This window comes from Schistocerca gregaria, chromosome 5 (genome assembly GCF_023897955.1).
Source record: "Schistocerca gregaria isolate iqSchGreg1 chromosome 5, iqSchGreg1.2, whole genome shotgun sequence".
Taxonomy (NCBI): Eukaryota; Metazoa; Arthropoda; class Insecta; order Orthoptera; family Acrididae; genus Schistocerca; species Schistocerca gregaria.
Genome location: NC_064924.1, coordinates 264,573,575 through 264,597,503, shown reverse-complemented (window position 1 = coordinate 264,597,503; position 23,929 = coordinate 264,573,575). Strand labels below are relative to the sequence as shown.

Below are 23,929 nucleotides of genomic sequence, written 5' to 3'. Positions count from 1 at the left end.
TCGATTCCTGGTGGGGTCAGGGATTTTCACCTACCTCTAGATGACTGGGTGTTTGTGTTGTCCTCATCATCATTCCTGAAAGTGGTGAGATTGGACCGAGCAAAGGTTGGGAATTTGTACGGGCACTGATAACTGCACAGTTGAGCACCCCACAAATCAAATCAAATCAATCATCATCATCATCCAGTCACAAATTTCACTTGATACCCAATATGACTATACTTTTGACATTAAGTGTAGGTGCAGTACTAAGTCAAATGCATTTCAGTAATCAAGAAATAGTGCATCTGCCTGACTGCCTTGATCCAAAGCTTTCGTTATGTCACATGAGAAAAGTGAAAGTTGGGTTTCATTCAGTTGATGTTTTCAGAATTCGTGCTGGTTGGCATGGGATGTATAACGAACTCAAAAAATTTTCTTTAGTATAGAACCCAATAGTGCAGTACTAATTACACCCAATGTAAATTATAAATTCATACAAGAAAAACAAAATATCGTCTAACTTTATTTACAAAACAAAAAAAATTATTCATAATATTCTCATTTATCATCAATGTGTGTGTCAACATGAGTCACTAAGCTAACTTTGTTTGCAAAGTGAAAGAAATGAGGAACATCCTCATTGGCTATCACAATATGACTCAAAATTGGCTATTTGATGGTGCTGTTACCAACATCTGCACTTCACGCAGATATTCCCAACACCGTGACTGCACTTGAATCGTGTAATTTGTCCAGGAAAGTAATCACTTACAAAAGAGTTTTTGAGTTCATACATGAGAACCTACCTTATAAAGTAGGTTTAATGGAAGAAATGGAGAACATCCCAGGAAGAACTGCAGGTTTCATCAGGGAATAAATTACTAGGAGCAAGAGCATTAAGGAAATACTGGACAGACTCCAGTTGCACTAGTTATAAAAGTGGTGTTCTGTGTCATGGAGAGAGTTACTGTTGAAATTCAGAGAAGATTTAGGTGGGGTATTACTTTCTCCCATGAATCTTGTGAAACAACTATGATGATGGGAAAATAGTAGAAATTTGAGCTTGTATAGAGATTCAACAGCAGTCAGTAGCTGATTCAAGAGATCAAACAGTGGCATTGTGATATTTATGAACAATTTCTGCATTTACTAGTGGCTCACTACTGGCATTAAAAAGACATGAAGTCTCCTAAGTAAAATATGTACATAATTAAAAAGTGTTTATGTATTTAAACTCCCCACAACAAAGAGGGAATGCTGCTCTCAGATGAAAAAGCTGTAAAACTTGTTGACATATTATTTGGCGATAAATTAAAAACTTTACATCGCTTCTGAGAGGTATTAAATCAGTATCTCCAAAGACTCTGAATGCTGTAAAGTGCTTGGATAGTACGGTTTTATAAAGCTTTTACTTCACCCTGCCTTGACTACAGCTGTACAAGCAGTGCATCAGCATGACTTTTATATTTGAGTGTATTTAACAGCATTGCTGATTTTCTCATAAGATTAGGAACATACGCCTGTAGAAAATGCCCTATACACAGCACAAGAAACCTGATGAACCATCACTTTCTGCTTATCAAGAATTTCTTGCGATTTCATTAAGGGGTCAGTCAGGTAAAGTGGATACTGTAATACGCACCCCCCCCCCCCCCTTCCCTCCCTCCCTCCTTCCCTCTAGCATTTAATCTTGTTTTGAATTTCAAAATAATGTCATTTTATCATTTTATGCTATGGAACAGCATTGGGACAATTTGGGATCCAAACTAAAGAGCTTATTGCACATGTCACAGACCAGTGTGTTTTAACCTACAGGTAAAATACATATATTTCTTGGTTGTATTTTCAGATGAGTATTCTTTTGTGCTTGTTAAAAGACAGTACATTTTAAAGGCATTTAAATTTATTGGGCTGACTAAGCACATGCTCTCAGCTGTTTGATTATTTTCTTCTGACTGTGTCTTTGTGATTTGCTTACCACAGAAAATTATGGTAAGAGCTCTTCTTACAGGGTAGCCGCAACTGTACAAGTCCATTTTGTGAGATGAAGAAATAGCACATCAGTTGCTTAATCCAAAAAACTCTTATTGTGCACACAACTGATTTCAGAACACTTAAACAAGTTCCATCATCTGGTGTAAACTGTAATAATGAAAATAGTGCCGTGGATACAATGTTTTCATTATTGCGGTTTGCACTAGATGTTGAAACTTGAAGTGTTCCGAAAAGAGTCGTGTACACAATAAAAAAAAAATTGTGGGTTAAGCGTCTATTGCGCGTTTCCTTCAGTTTACAAAATGAAAATAATGGTGCTCCATGTGCAGTTAGTTCTATGTGACTCTAAAACCTAGTGTGGGCAATGTGTGAAAGAAAAGTGAGCAGATGACAAAGTTCTTGTCTGTAAATACCCTTCAGCTTATTGAACAACTATACTCCACAGACTGAATATCCTGTCTAAGTTTACCATCATACAGCTGTAAGAGGAAACAGCATATTTCTGCTATAATTAGGACACACGAGATTTTATTAAAATGAGTTGTCCTGCCAAGGCTAAGATTAGGCCTTGCTACTTTACACATTACTAACTCCTGGGGCAAGAGTACCGGTCAATTTGAGGTGCTTGTTGAATACCAGTTTTGATACATTGCATTTTAATAGATCACTTTTTATATTTGGAAAAGACATCAGTTTGCCTAGATAATAATCTGACCTTTAATTTAGGTAACTCTCATACGAATGTTGAAATGATTTTTAATATTTGTGTGTTGTACACCCTCATGACCATGTTATTAGAAAGGACATTTTAATGTTTGCCTTAGTGGCCAGATCATTTCTTTTTGTCAAACATCATAAAGATATACTCACTTGACTTTGTTTTTCAGCATTTTGACTGTTTGTCTTTGATATGAAATGTTTTTGTATGAAGTTTGAAATTTTAAGCATTTGTAAAAAGCTCCTTGGGTGTATGTGTTGTTAGCCAATTTATTGTGGGTATTTCCATCAATGAATGTTTGTGGTAGCTTAAAACAGTGGCAGGCTGGATGTTTAACCTGGATCTGAGTCAAAACTCTCTCCTGTAGTTGTTTCTAGCAAATTTGTTCTCACATGTAAGATAATGTACATAATGCCAAGGACAAATTGAACCACAACAATTGTCTTGTGAGTAAAATTATCACTGTACCCATTCAACCCCCCCCCCCCCCCCCCCCCCCCCCATGAACCACGGACCTTGCTGTTGGTGGGGAGGCTTGCGTGCCTCAGCGATACAGATAGCCGTACCGTAGGTACCACCACAATGGAGGGGTATCTGTTGAGAGGCCAGACAAACGTGTGGTTCCTGAAGAGGGGCAGTAGCCTTTTCAGTTGTCGCAAGGGCAACAGTCTGGATGATTGACTGATCTGGCCTTGCAACATTAACCAAAACGGTCTTGCTGTGCTGGTACTGCGAACGGCTGAAAGCAAGGGGAAACTACGGCCGTAATTTTTCCCGAGGGCATGCAGCTTTACTGTATGATTAAATGATGATGGCGTCCTCTTGGGTAAAATATTCCGGAGGTAAAATAGTCCCCCATTCGGATCTCCGGGCGGGGACTTCTCAAGAGGATGTCGTTATCAGGAGAAACAAAACTAGCGTTTTACGGATCAGAGCATGGAATGTCAGATCCCTTAATCGGGCAGATAGGTTAGAAAATTTAAAATGGGAAATGGATAGGTTAAAGTTAGATATAGTGGGAATTTGTGAAGTTTGGTGGCAGGAGGAACAAGACTTCTGGTCAGGTGACAACAGGGTTATAAACACAAAATCAAATAGGGGTAATGCAGGAGTAGGTTTAATAATGAATAGGAAAATAGGAATGCGGGTAAGCTACTACAATCAGCATAGTGAACGCATTATTTTGGCCAAGATAGATACCAAGCCCACGCCTACTACAGTAGTACAAGTTTATATACCAACTAGCTCTGCAGATGATGAAGAAATTGAAGAAATCTATGATGAAATAAAAGAAATTAATCAGATAGTGAAGGGAGATGCAAATTTAATAGTCATGGGTGACTGGAATTAGAGTATAGGAAAAGGGAGAGAAGGAAATGTAGTAGGTGAATATGGATTGGGGCTAAGAAATGAGAGGATGCCGCCTGGTAGAATTTTGCACAGAGCACAACTTAATCATAGCTAACACGTGGTTCAAAAATCATGAAAGAAGGTTGTATACATGGAAGAACCCTGGAGATACTAAAAGGTATCAGATAGATTATATAATCGTAAGACAGAGATATAGGAACCAGGTTTTAAATTGTAAGACATTTCCAGGGGCAGATGTGGACTCTGACCACAATCTATTGGTTATGACCTGTAGATTAAAACTGAAGAAACTGCAAAAAGGTGGAAATTAAGGAGATGGGACCTGGATAAACTGAAAGAACCAGAGGTCGTACAGAGTTTCAGGGAGAGCATAAGGGAACAATTGACAGGAATGGGGGAAAGAAATACAGTAGAAGAAGAATGGGTAGCTTTGAGGCATGAAGTAGTGAAGGCAGAAGAGGATCAAGTAGGTAAAAAAACGAGAGCTAGTAGAAATCCTTGGGTAACAGAGGAAATACTGAATTTAATTGATGAAAAGAGAAAATATAAAAATGCAGTAAATGAAGCAGGCAAAAAGGAATACAAACATCTCAAAAATGAGATCGACAGGAAGTGCAAAATGGCTAAGCAGGGATGGCTAGAGGACAAATGTAAGGATTTAGAGGCTTCATCTACATCTACATCTACATGACTAATCTGCAATTCACATTTAAGTGCTTGGCAGAGGGTTCATCGAACCACAATCATACTATCTCTCTACTATTCCACTCCCGAACAGCGAGCGGGAAAAACGAACACCTAAACCTTTCTGTTCGAGCTCTGATTTCTCTTATTTTATTTTGATGATCATTCCTACCTATGTAGGTTGGGCTCAACAAAATATTTTCGCATTCGGAAGAGAAAGTTGCTGACTGAAATTTCGTAAAAAGGTCTCGCCGCGACGAAAAACGTCTTTGCTGTAATGACTTCCTTCCCAACTCGTGTATCATATCTGCCACACTCTCTCCCCTATAATGTGATAATACAAAACGAGCTGCCCTTTTTTGCACCCTTTCGATGTCCTCCGTTAATCCCACCTGGTAAGGATCCCACAGCGCACAGCAATAGTCTAACAGAGGACGAACGAGTGTAGTGTAAGCTGTCTCTTTAGTGGACTTGTTGCATCTTCTAAGTGTCCTGCCAATGAAACGCAACCTTTGGCTCGCCTTCCCCACAGTACTATCTATGTGGTCCTTCCAACTGAAGCTGTTCGTAATTTTAACACCAAGGTACTTAGTTGAATTGACAGCCTTGAGAATTGTACTATTTATCGAGTAATCGAATTCCAACGGATTTCTTTTGGAACTCATGTGGATCATCTCACACTTTTCATTATTTAGCGTCAACTGCCACCTGACACACCATACAGCAATCTTTTCTAAATCGCTTTGCAGCTGATACTGGTCTTCGGATGACCTTACTAGATGGTAAATTACAGCATCATCTGCGAACAGTCTAAGAGAACTGCTCAGATTGTCACCCAGGTCATTTATATAGATCAGGAACAATAGAGGTCCCAGGACGCTTCCCTGGGGAACACCTGATATCACTTCAGTTTTACTCGATGATTTGCCGTCTATTACTACGAACTGCGACCTTCCTGACAGGAAATCACGAATCCAGTCGCACAACTGGGACGATATCCCATGGCTCCGCAGCTTGATTAGAAGTCGCTTGTGAGGAACGGTGTCAAAAGCTTTCCGGAAATCTAGAAATACGGAATCAACTTGAGATCCCCTGTCGATAGCGGCCATTACTTCGTGCGAATAAAGAGCTAGCTGCATTGCACAAGAGCGATGTTTTCTGAAGCCATGCTGATTACGTGTCAATAGATCGTTCCCTTCGAGGTGATTCATAATGTTTGAATACAGTATATGCTCCAAAACCCTACTGCAAACCGACGTCTATGGTATAGGTCTGTAGTTAAATGGATTACTCCTACTACCCTTCTTGAACACTGGTGCGACCTGCGCAATTTTCCAATCTGTAGGTACAGATCTATCGGTGAGCGAGCGGTTGTATATGAGTGCTAAGTAGGAAGCTATAGTATCAGCGTAATCTGAAAGGAACCTAATCGGTATACAATCTGGACCTGAAGACTTGCCCGTATCAAGCGATTTGAGTTGCTTCGCAACCCCTAAGGTATCTACTTATAAGAAACTCATGCTAGCAGATGTTCGTGTTTCAAATTCTGGAATATTCCATTCGTCTTCCCTGGTGAAGGAATTTCGGAAAACTGCGTTCAATAACTCCGCTTTAGCAGCACAGTCGTTGATAACAGTACCATCGGCACTGCGCAGCGAAGGTATTGACTGCGTCTTGCCGCTTGTGTACTTTACATACGACCAGAATTTCTTCGGATTTTCTACCAAATTTCGAGACAATGTTTCGTTGTGGAACCTATTAAAGGCATCTCGCATCGAAGTACGTGCCAAATTTCGCGCGTCTGTAAATTTTAGCCCATCTTCAGGATTTCGCGTTCTTCTGAACTTCGCATGCTTTTTCTGTTGCCTCTGCAACAGCGTTCGGACCTTTTTTGTGTACCATGGGGGATCCGTTCCATCTATTACCAATTTATGAGGTATGAATATCTCAATTGCTGTTGTACTATATCTTCGAATTTGAGCCACATCTCGTCTACATTCGCATAGTCAGTTCGGAAGGAATGGAAATTGTCTTTTAGGAAGGCTTCTAGTGGCACTTTATCCGCTTTTTTAAATAAAATTATTTTGCGTTTGTTTCTGATGGATTTGGAAGAAATGGTATTGAGCCTAGCTACAATGACCTTGTGATCACTAATCCCTGTATCAGTCATGATGCTCTTATCAGCTCTGGATTGTTTGTGGCCAAGAGGTCAAGTGTGTTTACGCAACCATTTACAATTCGCGTGGGTTCGTGTACTAACTGCTCGAAATAATTTTCGGAGAATGCATTTAGGACAATCTCTCGGAAGACGTTTTCTGCCTACCACCGGTTTTGAACAAGTATTTTTGCCAACATACCGAGGGTAGGTTGAAGTCCCCACCAACTATAACCGTATGAGTGGGGTCTTTATTTGTGACGAGACTCAAACTTTCTCTGAACTGTTCCGCAACTGTATCATCGGAGTCTGGGGGTCGGTAGAAGGAGCCAATTATTAACTTAATTTGGCTGTTAAGTATAACCTCCACCCACACCAATTCGCACGGAGTATCTACTTCGACTTCACTACAAGATAAACCACTACTGACAGACACAAACACTCCACCACCAATTCTGCCTAATCTATCTTTCCTGAACACCGTCTGAGACTTTGTAAAAATTTCTGCAGAACTTATTTCAGGCTTTAGCCAGCTTTCTGTACCTATAACGATATCAGCTTCTGTGCTTTCTATTAGCGCTTGAAGCTCAGGGACTTTTCCAGCTCAACTACAACAATTTACAACTATAATTCAGACTGTTCCTTGTTCCAAGCACGTCCTGTAATTGCCAAGCACCCTTTGACATTGCAGCCCATCCCGCACTTTCCCGAGGCCTTCTAACCTAAAAAATCGCCCAGTCCACGCCACACAGCCTCCGCTACCCGTGTAGCCGCCAGCTGAGTGTAGTGAACTCCTGACCTATTCAGCGGAACCCGAAACCCCACCACCCTATGGTGCAAATCAAGGAATCTGCAGCCAATACGGTCGCAAAACCGTCTGAGCCTATGATTCAGACCCTCCACCCGGCTCTGCACCAAAGGTCCGCAGTCGGTTCTGTCAACGATGCTGCAGATGGTGAGCTCTGCCTTCATCTCATAAGCAAGACCGGCAGCCTTCACCAAATCAGATAGCCGCTGGAATCCAGAGAGAATTTCCTCAGATCCAAAGCGACACACGTCATTAGTGCCGACATGTGCCACCACCTGCAGCTGTGCTCTTCATGGCATCCGGAAGGACCCTTTCCACATCAGGAATGACTCCTCCCGGAATGCACAGGGAGTGCACACTGGATTTCTTCCCCTCCTTAGCCGCCATATCCCTAAGGGGCCCCATTACGCGCCTAACATTGGAGCTCCCAACTACCAGTAAGCCCACCCTCTGCGATTGCCCGGACCTTGAAGGCTGAGAATGACCCTCTGAAACAGGGCAGGCAGCTGCATCTGGCTCAGCCAGAGACAGTTCTTGAAACCGGTTTGTCAGACGCACCGGGGAGGCTTTCTGATCAGCCTCCGGGGACTCCTTTCGCTGCCTGCCACGCCTTGGAACGACCTCCCAATCAACCACAGGCGAGGGCTCAGCCCCACTAAGGGCAGCAACCGGGGCAACCACAGCGGCAGACCGATCTGGGGACAGACGGGACGAGGTTGACATCCCCGTGATACCCGAGTCCGGCTCACCACAGTGGTGCCCATTGGCAACAGCCTCAAGCTGCGCGACCGAAGTCAGCGCCGATTGCAGCTGTGAGCGAAGGGATGCCAATTCAGCCCTCATCCGAACACAGCAATCGCAGTCCCTGTCCATTCTAATCGATGTTTAACAACAGTTACCGAAACACAAGTCCGTGCCTAGATAACGCAAGCGGAACACGCAAAGAATGTATCAACTAACCTGTACAAATGCCTAACGACTGCACTAATGCCTAACGACTGCGCTACAATCTGCTGAATTTACGATTACAGTAACTAAAACTCGAAATTGCACCTCCTATACGAAACTCACACGCAATTTAAATAAGAATCTACGAAGTAAACACTAAAGCGCGATGCTACAACTGTCAAATACTATAATACGCCCGAAATATATGAATTAAACAATGCAAGTACCCAAAAACACGCAAAGAAATTAATGAAACTATCTAACAAATAAGTAAGCTAGGGTCATACGACTTGCTGCTGCAGCTGCTTATCCAACGGCGGCAGGGAGCACACTCACTAAGGGTGAGATAGATACTGCCTACAGGAAAATTAAAGAGACCTTTGGAGATCTGAGAACCACTTGTATGAGCATCAAGAGCTCAGATGGAAAACCAGTTCTAAGCAAAGAAGGGAAAGCAGAAAGGTGGAAGGAGTATATTGAGGGTCTATACAAGGGCGATGTACTTGAGGACAATATTATGGAAATGGAAGAGGATGTAGATGAAGATGAAATGGGAGATACGATACTGCGTGAAGAATTTGAGAGAGCACTGAAAGACTTGAGTCGAAACAAGGGTCCTGGAGTGGACAACATTCCATTGGAACTACTGACATCCTCGGGAGAGCCAGTCATGACAAAACTCTACCATCTGGTGAGCAAGATGTATGAAACAGGTGAAATGCCCTCAGACTTCAAGAAGAATACAATAATTCCAATCCCAAAGAAAGCTGGTGTTGACAGATGTGAAAATTACCGAACAATCAGTTTAATAAGCCACAGTTGCAAAATACTAACAGGAATTCTTTACAGACAAATGGAAAAATTAGTAGAAGCCGACCTCGGGGAAGATCATTTTGGATTCTGTAGAAATACTGGAACACTTGAGGCAATACTGACCTTACGACTTATCTTAGAAGAAAGATTAAGTAAAGGCAAACCTACGTTTCTAGCGTTTGTAGACTTAAAGAAAGCTTTTGACAATGTTGACTGGAATACTCTGTTTCAAATTCTGAAGGTGGCAGGGGTTAAATACAGGGAGCGAAAGGCTGTTTACAATTTGTACAGAAACCAGATGGCAGTTATAAGAGTCGAGGGGTATGAAAGGGAAGCAGTGGTTGGGAAGGGAGTGAGACAGGGTTGTAGCCTCTCCCCGATGTATCTGTATATTGAGCAAGCAGTAAAGGAAACAAAAGAAAAATTGGGAGTAGGTATTAAAATCCATGGAGAAGAAATAAAAACTTTGAGGTTCGCCGATGACATTGTAATTCTGTCAGAGACAGCAAAGTACTTGGAAGAGCGGTTGAATGGAATGGACAGTGTCTTGAAAGGAGGATATAAGATGAACATCAACAAAAGCAAAACGAGGGTAATGGAATGTAGTCGAATTAAGTTGGGTGATGCTGAGGGAATTAGATTAGGAAATGAGACACTTAAAGTAGTAGAGGAGTTTTGCTATTTGGGGAGCAAAATAACTGATGATGGTCGAAGTAGAGAGGATATAAAATGTAGACTGGCGATGGCAAGGAAAGCGTTTCTGAAGAAGAGAAATTTGTTAACATTGAGTATAGATTTAAGTGTCAGGAAGTCACTTCTGAAAGTATTTGTATGGAAGTGAAGCATGGCCTATAAATAGTTTGGACAAGAAGAGAATAGAAGCTTTCGAAATGTGGTGGTACAGAAGAATGCTGAAGATTAGAGTGGTAGATCACATAACTAATGAGGAACTATTGAATAGGATTGGGGAGAAGAGAAGTTTGTGGCACAACTTGACGAGAAGAAGGGATTGGTTGGTAGGACATGTTCTGAGGCATCAAGGGATCACCAATTTAGTATTGGAGGGCAGCGTCGACGGTAAAAATCGTAGAGGGAGACCAAGAGATGAATACAGTAAGCAGATTCAAAAGGATGTAGGTTGCAGTAGGTACTGGGAGATAAAGAAGCTTGCACAGGATAGAGTAGCATGGAGAGTGCATCAAACCAATCTCAGGACTGAAGACCACAACAACAACAACAACAACAACAACCCATTCTAAGATCCCGGGCAATAAGTCTCTTGGGTGCACTTGAATAAAGGCTTAAACGTCTATAACCATCTGCTCAAGAAGATTAAATATTCTAATGTTTGCATAATATTTCAAAGAATTACTTTTATGTAGAAAATAATGTAGAAAATATACTTGTATCAGAGAAAATATTGGTGGTAATTGAGAGGCAAATGTCCAGAGTTAATCTTGATGTGGCACACAGTTTTAATCTGACAGGAAGTTTCATTGGTAGTTTTGAGTCAGTGTATGGGTAAATTGATTAAGGTTTCTGATTTTCTGACAACATGTAACATATGAATACTCAGTGTGTAAGAGTACTCAACTTGAGGATCCAATACCAATTCTCGGCTGTAAGCTGTGATGTCATATGTGAAGACGTTTCATTATGATATGAAACTTGCGAGTGCCTCTAGAGTAAATATTATATATTGTCATCTTAGTAATTGGAGAAATCTGTGATTGCAGTTTACATGAAGTGTCAATGTATGTGCAGTATATGTTTATTTTTAACTGTAGGTGAACATATCTTATTTTTGGTAATGAAATTTTTACTCGGTGTGGTGATTCCATTTTGTGATCAAATGTTATGTTTTGTCTTATAATTGTGTATATTTTATTTTATTCCTCTGTGTATTCCCTTGTTTGTTATATCATTTATAATCTGTGGTATAAGGCTTGTTTTATTAGTTGACTATTTTAGATGTTTTGATGCCGTGTTAGTTTTTGCAACTTAGATTTGCAATTATTCCACAATAATTGAATATTGCAAAGTGAGGTGGGTGATGTTGAATTAGTTAATAAATTTTTGCAAATGTTGGGTGTCATTAGGGAATGCTTAAATGTCACATATATGGCAATAAAATGAAAGAAAGGAAAAACACAGGATGGAATATGACAATATTATGAAAAGGACAGTTGCTACTTGCTATACAGTGGAGATGCTAAGCCACAGATGGGCACAACAAAAAGACTATCAGAAAGTAAGCTTTTGGTCGCCAAAGCCATCTCTCTCTCTCTCTCTCTCTCTCTCTCTCTCTCTCTCTCTCTCTCTCTTCTCTTACACATGCACGCACAACCACAGTCTTTGGCAGAGCCTGTAGTTGGTGTGTGTGTGTGTGTGTGTGTGTGTGTGTGTGTGTGTGTGTGTGTGTGTGTGTGTGTGTCTATATATATATATATATATATATATTAAAAATAAAGATTCCAAGACTTACCAAGCGGGAAAGCGCCGGCAGACAGGCACATGAACAAAACACACAAACACACACACAGAATTACAAGCTTTCGCAACTGGCAGTTGCTTCGTCAGGAAGGAAGGAAGGAGAGGGAAAAATGAAAGGGTGTGGGTTTTAAGGGAGAGGGTAAGGAGTCATTCCAATCCCGGGAGCGGAAAGACTTCCCTTAGGGGAAAAAAAAAGGACAGGTATACACTCGCGCACACACACACACACATATCCATCCGCACATACACAGACACAAGCAGTGCTTGTGTCTGTGTATGTGCGGATGGATATGTGTGTGTGTGTGTGCGCGAGTGTATACCTGTCCTTTTTTTTTCCCCTAAGGGAAGTCTTTCCGCTCCCGGGATTGGAATGACTCCTTACCCTCTCCCTTAAAACCCACACCCTTTCATTTTTCCCTCTCCTTCCTTCCTTCCTGACGAAGCAACTGCCAGTTGCGAAAGCTTGTAATTCTGTGTGTGTGTTTGTGTGTTTTGTTCATGTGCCTGTCTGCCGGCGCTTTCCCGCTTGGTAAGTCTTGGAATCTTTATTTTTAATATATTTTTCCCATGTGGAAGTTTCTTTCTGTTTTATATATATATATATATATATATATATATATATATATATATATATATATATATATATATTTTTCCCTATTTCCACTGAACGTGTATATTCCCTATTTCCACTGAAGGCCTTGCTGACCAAAAGTGTATTTTCTGCGTTCTTTTTGTTGTGTCTATCTGCGACTCAGCCCCTCTGCTATATGGTGAGTAGCAACTGTTCTTTTCATAATATTGGCAATATTATGTGATTGATGAAGGTGTCCTGTCAACAATCTTCTGATGGCTGCATATGGAGATGTAATTTGTGGTGATCCATCATGCACGGAGCATGGTTGGAGAGGTCAAGACTCAGTCTCTATGTTATTGTTATCTTAGTGTTTTTGTTATCAGTTGTCATTTAAATATGCCATGCATGAAATGGGGGTTTTCGAAAGCACAGTAATCAACTGAGTTTCATTCTGTAGAGCAGTGTGTGTGTTACTCATTATATACTGGGAATCATTGGTGGGGTTGGGGTTGATAGTGGAAGTAGATGAGTCAAGCTATGATAGGAGCAAGAGTGGTAGGGGGCATAAAGTTGTTGGTCTTCGAGTTTTGGGGACAATTGTTTCTGGTGGGGATGGTGATGGTGATGTTTGTAGGTTGTTGCAAATTGTAGTAAGTGGTGGTTGTCTTCATTAACAAAGGAATATGTAGCAGAGGGGTATAGTATCATGTCAGATTGGTTTGCTTCATGTAAGGAATTGTGCTGTTGGTGTATGATCTTTTTACTGTAAATTGTAATATTGAATTTAAAGACTAAGAGACTGGGGCCTGTGCTAATACTATTGAGGGATATTGGGGGACGTCAGATCTGTTGTAGGGAATGGCAAAAGGTGTTTCCATTTTATAGGCTCATCTTGATCAGTACTTTCGACGAAAAGTATTTTGCAATGATGTCATATTTTTCAGGTTTTTATGAATTTAATAGGGAAATTTACAACCCTCTGCTTCTAAGTTAAATGGGACTGGGTGGCAGGTTTATTTGGTGTTTATTTTTTATTTATTTATTTATTTTATTTTATTATTTTTTTTTTTAAGTGGGTAGAGGTTTTGGGTTGGATGATAGTTTTTTATGTGGTGGGGTGGAGAGGGTGAAGTTCGGGATGGGGTTGTTTCATATAAGGTACTATTTTCTGTTAACTGATGGCAGCAAAAGATGGCTCAAGAATAAGTAGCATGTATAAACTGAATGAAATACATGGAACACAAATGTGCAACTATTTTGCAATTAGACAGAATATCATCAATACCTAATGAGAAATGTTGGGTCATTTGTGTAGGATTGCGAGGCTTCCATTCAAACATTATGATAATACTTCACATAGATCATTTATGACAGTGTTATCTGTCTTTCCAATAGTTGATGGAGTGCAATCCACATCGACATACAAATGCTGGTTCACTGTAATACCCTTCATCATCTCTGTTGGAAAGTCTAGTTTACACAACAATGGTTGCATAAGAGGTCCAATAGCTGCAGGATGATCTCTTCATTGTCACCTAGTGAAGTGGTGCAGCAGTTAGCCCATTAGACATGCATTTGGGGGGGGGGGGGGGAGGGGGGTGTGAAGGTTCAAATCTGTATCTGGCCATCTATATTTAGCTTTTCTATGCTTTCTGTAGATCACTCCAGACAAATGCCGGGATGATTCCTTTGAAAATGTGTGGTCAATTTCCTTCCCCATCCATGGCATGGTCAGAGCATGTGTGTAGTCTGTAATGACCTCAGTGTCAGTGGGACTTTTAAACACCAATCTTCCTACCTTTGTCCTTTCTTCTTTTTCTTGTCACTGAGGCTGACCATGAGATTGATTTTAGGTCATTGAATCTCATTGTTACTGCTGTTTGAGAGATGAAAAACTTGAAGTAATTTGAAAGTTTCATACGACCAGAGAATAGGAGAGTTCAGAGTATAGTAAAGGAAATAGTGCTGAATCTGGACTATAGCAGAATCTAAAATTTGAAGGCTAATATTTCCATCGAAGATACTGCTTTACCTTTAAGATTCAGTTCATTGTATCAACAGGTCTGGTCAGTATAGACAATTGTCAAGTGCTAAGAAGTAAATATTTGAGCATAAGCCTCAAAATACATTCATAATGCTAACTCTATTCAGCCTACAGGTTAGTGGTAATATGGAGTGTCTCGGCATATTAATGTTAGTCACACATGGTAACAACAATATGGCACGTGCGCACACACACACACACACACACACACACACACACACAGAGAGAGAGAGAGAGAGAGAGAGAGAGAGAGAGAGAGAGAGAGAGAGAGATTTTTAATCAATAACTTACAGTCTTATTCTCTGGAGATATAATTATTCCTTCCTCTTATTGATTTTATTTTATTAAGCAGTTAGTAAGTGAAACCTAAATTTCACACTGCACCCTAAAAAAATGCATGTGTTATTCTTCTTTTCCACAGCTAAGCAAATGTTGATAGTACACATTCATATACATTGTTGTTTATCAGAATGTGTGACAGTAATGATTTCACATTATTATTATTTGTTGGGTACATATTGTAATTTGTTTTTGCATTCTCATTTACAGTTTTGACTTTTGTGAAATTGATGAATCAAAATCACCTGTTGAAAACCTTGGACAAGTGGTTTTTGGTGAAAGGATACGTCCATCAGCATATCAGGTAAATGCACTTTTTGCAGTGTTATTTTTTTGTGAATGGTTTGTCTTTTAACAGTTTGCTTTAATTCAAAGTCACTTACTTTGGCTGTAGAATTTGAGAGTAGTATTAGAATTACTCAAAAATTAATTGCTGCATGTACAACCAGCATAGATTTTTGTGGCACCAACTCATTAGTCGTGTGACCACTTATGACAGACTGATACTAACAAAGCTGACATTGAACATGGTGGTTGCAATTCCAGTTGGATGTGAAGTGTGGCATAAAACTTGGTTCCTGCAGGTATAACATGTTAGATCCTTTCATGTCCATTGTAGACTTGTAGCAGCATTGGAAAATGTTATGGGCAGAACCAGTGTTCGGATTGTGTGTGCTTGATGCCTGAGAATAAAAATAGAGAAACTGGGGGTGACAATCTTCTTACAACTGATGCTTGGCATCTACAAAATTTAACTTTTTTCCAATGGTGAACTTCTTGATAGTAAATAGGTAGGTACTTCAGAAGATGAGGTACATAGGTCATCCCACGATAAGACCAATCCCCAACAAGAGTGGTGGATTGTCCAGAAGAGAGTACATATCCTGCAGGCATGGTTCTGCTGTGGTAAGGATAATAGGTGCATAACTGTGTGTGAGTGAAATAGTGCAGCATCTGGAAACCTACTCCAAAATTGAAGTATGTGAGACAGTATGATTTTTGTTGGCAAAACATCTAAATTGCACAGTGTTTCGCCGCACTCAAATCTGCATTATGTGGACCAAATGCAATGTCGTGGCCAGCCATAGTGAAATGATGCTAACAATCTGACCAAGGTTGGACAGATATGGGTAATGCTGGTTGTGAATGAAGGACAGACTTCGACTTCGACCACATGCGACAGTGTCGAGGCAGTCTGAAAGAACATCTGGGGTAATGGGAGGGATCTCACGAAAACAAGGAGCAGATTTGCACCATCGAGGAATTGAATAATTGGTAGAATGTTCTGACTGTTTACAGACAGTTGGTGTGTTGAAAGATAGTGTCATGTATCTGTGCCACTTTGAAGTGTAGGACTGCATCCAGTAACAATTACTTCAATTCCTTGGCCAGCCAAAATAATGTCTAACTTACTTTTTGAAGTTCATATTTACTTCATGAAGGTGTCATAAACTGATAGAATCCCAAGGAGGTATCTGAATATAAGGAGGGATTATGGGTGTTGTTGTATGACAGGGGCTTCAGTGAGTAAAGACAACTTTGTGAAGAAGGAGATGAAAATATACGGTAACTTGCGTGCTTTCTATTTTTATATAGGCTAGTTTTTTTTTAGCTATCTGCTTTTCATGGCATTACAACACTGTGTGGTTCTTATATTCTTCAACCAAGTTTCCTACAGTTTTGCCCTCTACAGTGCGATTCACTACCATCCTGTGATATGGGACTGGGATTCCCAATCTTGCACTCTGACAGAACTTTTTCAGAATCCTGATACATGAAACACTTGTTTATTTTGAAGATTAAATTTTAAGAAATGAGAAAACTGTTTTATTCAGTGACTACTTCAGTTTTAAATCATAACTAATAACACAAATATGACAACAAAATTAAAAAGGATTAGCACCATCTAAATGTAAAAAAAAGGGTCCTTATATTAATAGTTTCTTGTGGGGCAATTATTTACGTCATGCAGAACACCAGTATTCCATGGAGCACAATTTGGGAAACCTTGATCTAAGAGATTTTGTGCTTCTTCCACATTGTCTATCCACTGCTTTCATAGCCTCCCTGTTTGCCTTTTTGCAGTTGGTCTCCCTTCAAAAACAATTTTAGTCATTCTCCAACTACACATCCTAAGGGCGTATCCAAGCCAGGCTATTTTTTATTAATCTTACAATCAGCTCCGTGTTTGAGACGGACCGTCTCAGCTTCATTCTAAATCTCTGTTAACCACTGTTATCCTGAATTGCTATGGAAATCTTCCACAGAACCATGTGTTCAAATGTCCTCAGCTGTTCATTAGTACTCTTGAATGTCCCTGTTTTCAAATTCATAAGTTACAACTGACCTGATCACAATTTTATGTACTGGCAATTTCGGCTACATATTCAGTGACATGGAGGACAATAATTTCTAAAATGTGTGTTAGCATCTGTTGCTGCTTAGGATCCACAGATTTATTTCACTTAACACGGAATATTAGATCCTAGACAGCCAGAATTCTGCACATGTTCAAGATTAAGGCCAGTTTTTGATAGATTATCTGAGTTATTTTCTTTCTTGGTGAGATTCACATACTTAGTCTTCATTTTATTGATAGCAAGAGCTGTAAGTTGTGTGAATTTTTTCAGCTCCGATATTGTCCTCTCTAATGAAACTCTTCTTCCACTAATAATTGCTCCACCATCAACACATCTGAGTGGACTTTATTCTTATGTAACCAAATATTTGCAGCTTGTGAATGTCTGCTTCAAGAGAAAGATTGCCTTGGTTGACTCCTTTAACAGTGCTAAACAACATCTACATAGATACTTCACAAGCTACTGTACGGTGTATGGCCAAGGGTACCCTGTACCATTACTTGTCATTTCCTCTCCTGTTCCACTCTGAGATAGAGTGAGGGAAAAACAACTGTCCGTATGCCTGCACATGAGCCCTAATTTCTCGTATCTTATCTTTATAATCCTTATGTGCAATGTATGTTGGCAGCTGTAGAATTGTTTGGCAGTTGGTTTCAAATGAAGGTTCTATAAATTTTCTGAAGAGTGTTTCTCGAAAAGAACATCACCATCCTTCCATAGATTCCCATTTGAGATCCTGAAGCATCTGCATAACACTTACATGTTTTTCGAACCTACTGGTAGCAAATCTAGCTGCCCGCCTCTAATTTGCTTTGATGTCTTCATTCAATTCAAACTGGTACAGATCCAAAATACTAGAGCAGTGCTTAAAAAAGGTTGCTCTACTGCTCTATATGCGGTGTCCTTTACAAGTGAACCACTCTTTTTTAAAATTCTCCCAATTGACTATATTGGCCATTTGGCTCTGTACTACAGCTTTCGCTTGCTCGTTCCACCTCATATCGTTTTGCAACTTTACCCTCAGATATTTAAACAACCTGACTGTGTCAAGCAGGACATTAGTAATATTGTATCCAAACATTACAGATTTATTCTTCCTACTCATCCACGGTAACTTACATTTTTACACATTTAGGACTACCTTGCCATTCATCACACCAACAGGAAATTTTGTCTAAGTTGTCATGTATCTTTTTGCAGTCACTTAACTTTTTGAGACCTTATCGTACATCGAGACATCATCAGCAAACAATGGTAGATTGGTGCCCACCCTGTCCGCCAAATCATTTATGTATATAGAGAACAACAGCAGTCCTATCATACTTCCCTGGGGCACTCCTGGCGATACCCTTGTCTCTGACGAACACTCGCCTTCGAGGACAACATACTGGGTTCTATTATTTAAGAAGTCTTTGAGCCACTCACATATCTGTGCACTTATTCCATATGCTCATACATTTGTTAACGGACTGCAATGGGGCACCATGTCCAATGCTCAGTGTATCGTGCAAAAAGGGGCAAGCTGAGTTTTGCACACGAGTGATTCTTTCTTAAACCATGCTAATTCCTGGACATAAGCTTCTCAGTCTGAAGAAAGTTTATTATATTCAAACTGAGAATATATTCAGGGATTCTGCCGTAAACACAGGTTAGGGAAATTGATCTGTAATTTTGCTGGTCTGTTCTTTTACCTTTTTTACACACTGGAGTCACGTGCACTTTTTTCCAGTTGTTTGGTCAAATGATTGTATGTTTGTACAGTTTTCTTGTGTGAATGATTTATTGAACATAAAATTTAAAACTTTGTCTTTCATTTTACTGTCCTCAACTGCCACACCAGACTGGTTAACAAGGGACTGAATGGAAGCATTAGACCCCCTTAGTGATATTACATATGACAAGAATTTTCTTGGGTTCTCAGCCAGATCTTTTGCAAAATGTGACGGTGGTAGTTGTTGTATGCTTCACTAATTACATAGTTCTCCATCTACTCACACTGCAGCCTTCGAGGCAGGCACTGTTGCTTGAATGAGTAAAACATACTTAGATGATATACCAAGCAGCAACAAATCAGTTAGTATTTCTGTCCTTAATATGTTTGTGGATTCACTTATGTTGACAAATTTCCACCCCTCCCCCCCCTCCCCTCCCCTCCAACTTTTCAACAGTTCTGCAGTTATTGTATTATTTCATTGTGCTTTGTAATTCTTTAGACAGTGCTCTACCTTCTGTACTACTTCTGATGTGGGCTCTTCTACCTTTGGTTTTGTGCAGTGTAACAGAGTAGCTGCCCACTGCTGATAGTACTACCCAAACAAAATTCCCTTGAAGTACTCTCTCCATCTATGCAGGACATCTTGTTCGTCTGTCAGCAAATTTCCCTTTTTGTTCTTACGTGCTGTTATTTTGGTCTATATTTGTTGGTTTCCTCTTTTAATTTTGTTATAAAATTTTCTGCTTTCATTCCTATGCTCTTCTAACTCTATATTAATTAGACAGAAAGTGAAAAGGGACCTCTTGTCAAAAATTTTGGGTCTTGAGCTACTGTAATTTTTATGTCCAGCATTAAATTCTGAATAATTTGTTAAAAAAGAAATATTTTTGTCCCTAAATTTGAGTAGTTGAATTTTGATAATGGGAAATAGGGTTTGAGGCAATGCATTTGAAAGTTTCATTTTATTGCCAATGTTTAATTTGACATACATAAAAAACAAATTCTGCTTTTATATTACTCTTAAAATGTCCTTTGTCACGTGGTACAGACTTCTTTGAATTTAACATTAAGTGGTTAAACGCTTCAGATCCATAGCACATTACAGTGTAAAAACATTTAAAACCAAGCAAACTGACTCCAAATTGAGAAATTTAGTGTACCCTGCACAACTTCTTTTTAGGGAAATATTGGTATTTTTACTCAGTGTAACAGCATCTTTTAGACCAAATTTTGATTTTGAAGCCATTAATGGGTCCAAAACCACCTAAAATTTTGAATTCACAAAACCTCCCAAAATAGATTACTGTGATCCCATATTTTATAGTGACCAAAGGATTTGTCTTTTGCTTCTAAAATACTTGTGTCTGAAGGGTTTCAAGATTGTTCACAAACGGTATTCTTGCCTTCTCATCTTCGGTTTTGGTACCTCTAGCTGTTAAGGTTCTTCCTTTGGATCCTCACTGTCACTCACTTGAAGTTCTGTTGTGGGTCCTTGTTCTACTTCAGGTCACAGAATGTTTTTTAGACCTCTTTGCTATAGGTCCCGATGTTTTTAAAAAGAAAATAATTTTGTTGATTTGTCACCCTTGTTGAAATTACTGTATCAGGAAACCCAGCAGGTCCATCTCCTTCAGGAAAGATGTAATGTTCAAATTCGGTTTTCTTTGTGTGATGTACACTTCCTTTCTTGTTAATGATGAGCTTTAAGTGGATATATTTAGTTACACGAGGTACATTGTTAGTGTTGTTATTCTTCAAGACATTTTTCAATCAACACTCACGCCAAGACATTTAGCCAGCCAACACCAACTTCACCTTTTTCATTTCTATCGGTAACATCAGAGTTAATGTGTATTGTACGTGTAGGTTTTTGTTGCTACAGTAATGTCAGCTGTCAGTTGGCATTTTAAGGCTATCAACTGCAAATTGGTAACATTGCTAGGCATTTATAACTCTCATATAAATGGGAACGACTTGTCGTGATTGGCATTATTGTATTCATAAAATGTCCGTTAATACAAAGCTGCTCTGAACTCCTTAAAATCCCCATAAACATTAGGAGACACTGTTTTGTGAAGCATTGCATACGCATCTATGGGGTTTACAAAACGGGCATCTTGTTAGGCCATTGTTATTTCCCCATAATGACGAGAGATCCTTTTTCAAAAGAAAGACATCAATTGCTTTTAATGACATTATTGTCTCCTGTCAGATTGGATATCTTTCCATCTTTCAAATCGATAGGAGCATTCGCAGAATGAAGTGTATTATCGCAAAAAAAATAAAATAAAAATAAAAGATGAAGATGATGATGATGATGATGATTCGGATGATGATTCGGCTTGTGCTGAATATTTTGCTTCTCTGGTAAGAGGTCCCTTTTTCCTTTCTGTCTCTCATTTCTGCTCATTGCTTACCCTTTTTTCTTCCTACAAACCCTTGGTGCTTCTATTCTCTTTTTCACCACGTAATGCTGATTTGATCTCGTTTCATTGTAAGCATTTCAGTCTTGCTTCCTTTTTCCTGTCCACTGTATGTCTACATTTATCATCATACAGTCTTCATTTATAGGTATCCTTGTTGCCCCCAGTTTTTCGTGTGCTGTTGTCGGGAGAAGCATTTTTAATAACAGTTCCAGTTCTTGTCTATATGGTTTCCATCATCATTTGTTTGTAACTCCTGTCTCAATCTGTTCTGGTACTCTTGTGCAACAGATGCGTCTTTCAGTTGCTTTATGCTGTATTCCTTTACTCTTTTAATATTTCCTTTGTCAGCCATAGCAAGTTTCTGTCTCATTTTTGCTCCTACGAGGGCATGCTCTTTCATTGCATGGGGTGAAAGCAGTAACAGATTTATTCATGTCTGTGTAGACTATAAACCCAATTCCGTATTCTTCTTGTCTTTCATCTTTTATTGAGAACACAGGGAAATGTTTTGCTTATAGATCTCACCACTACTGTTCCTCCTGATTTCTTGGAGCCTGTAGAGCCTGCGCCCTTTGGTGTGGTACACAGTTCATCTGGCTCCTCTGCTGTGGCCAGTTAGGATTGGGTGCCCCTTCCAGTAGCTGTGCTACTGTGGCATAGCGTCCAGCTTCCTCAGATCATACATACCTCCCTGTCCAACCAGAAGGTGCCTTCGACAAGGTGGTGTCCCATGAAGTCATAATCTTATGATATATTCTTTGCTTCCCAGTTTTTCTAATATGTCTGTACTTTACAAAATACCGATAAAATATGTTTTGCATCCATCACATATCTTACAGTTTTGTTTACCTTGTAAATGGAATACATTGCCTGGTTGGTCATACCGTCTTTAGTGTTTGGTTACAAGAAGTATTATCTTCTTGTATTGTTTCATTTGATTTACATTTATTTCTATATTAGTGTTGAAATTTGCCAGATTTTGATATTATTTGAATTTCCTTATTTTAATGCATAAAAATTTCTCGTTTCATTTGTCACATCAAATTTGGATAAATTTCCAGTCTTTCGATGGTATCCTCCATCATCTTCGTCAGAGACTAAAACTGACTGTTGTGAGCTGACAAGGTTTCCTCTTTTATACCCCCTAGAATGACATCCAATTGGCTGGATTATGTCATGACAGTGTGTGCAGAGGTGGCGCACTCTACGCCCACAGGTTTTGCTTGATCTATACATCTAGTGTTGCTTGCAGTGCCATCCATTGCCCCAGGCAGTGAACTGAGAAGTATTCCTCTGTGATTTTTCCTGGACAAGTGCACTCTTCCATGCATTGCTAAGGGCATAGCCAGTGTCTCTATTGTACTTGCTTTCACAAAGTCTGATTTCAACAGCCACTGTAATTTCAGAGTTCCGGTCTCGGAAAATGACAAAAGGCCGGGAGAGCGGTGTGCTGGCCACATACCCCTCCATATCCACATCCAGTGAAGTGTATGATGAGGTCAGTTGGTACCATTGGGCATTCATGGCCTGTTGTGGATGAGTTTAGTTTAGTAATCACAGAGTCCCAGTAGTTGAAGTGTAAACCAATATTATCTCTTGTTCAAACAAGATCTTGTGCTTATTTAACAGTGTTCTGCCACCACTGATATATCAAAAGTCCTGTATTTAAGGTGACACTGATGCTCGATGCAACAGTCAACAACAGTCTGTATAGAATGGCCCACGTAACTCGTGCCACACTCACACACCCAAAAAACTTCATAGCCATATCATCATTTTTATATTTGTCCTGATTAAACTCCTTGATGTGTTAAAACATCTTATCATGCCAGGAATCACTGGCATTGCCCTTACTGACTGGTGTATCCAGGCATTACTCATCTTTTCCCTATACAGTGTTGATTGTAAAGTCCGTCTCTCCTATGTTTGAGACTCCTCCATAATGGTAGAGAAGTTAGAATGTTTTAAGCCATGCAAAATCCCTAGTCGACGTACTCATGTTGCAGAAACTAAGTTGGTGTGACTGATGGACTAAAAGCTGTGCTTCATAATCCTGGAAATAGTTAATGAGCCATCAGTAATCAATTGATTGAAGATGAGAAATAGTGTACATAGAAGCTACAGGAGCAGAACTGAATCAAAAGAAGAAGAAATGAATTTAATGTGATGAAATGATGAGCAGAGGGAGAAGATGCGGGGGAAAAAATAAATAAAAAGAGAAAATAGTTTTCAGGTGGGAGAGGCCGATGAATAGTGTACTCTCCTTCGTGCTTTTCTGTTATGTAGTATACTCTGAAACCCAGTATACTGTATTGCTGGTAAAAACAATGTGTTAGTAATTAGTATTGCTGTCTTAGAAGTTTGTAACGCTCTTGTCAGTGTAAAAGTTGGAGAACACTACAGGTTTTAGTCCGTATGGGTGTCCTCACAGCTTGCCCTTCTTTGATTGGAGAAAGAGGTTGATGATTGGTGACTAGCAGTTGGCAAAAATACTATTGAAAAGAG

General features: G+C 39.7%; 1 protein-coding gene across 1 annotated transcript in view; it reads left to right on the top strand.

Moving 5' to 3' along the window:
* The window catches only part of LOC126272562 (transmembrane 9 superfamily member 2), a 128,902-nt gene that overhangs the window by 11,462 nt on the left and 93,511 nt on the right, over positions 1-23,929 (top strand). Inside the window, exon 3 of the mRNA XM_049975484.1 lies at positions 15,135-15,228. Coding sequence (XP_049831441.1) covers positions 15,135-15,228 — 94 coding nt within the window. The remainder of the gene's footprint in view (positions 1-15,134; positions 15,229-23,929) is intronic.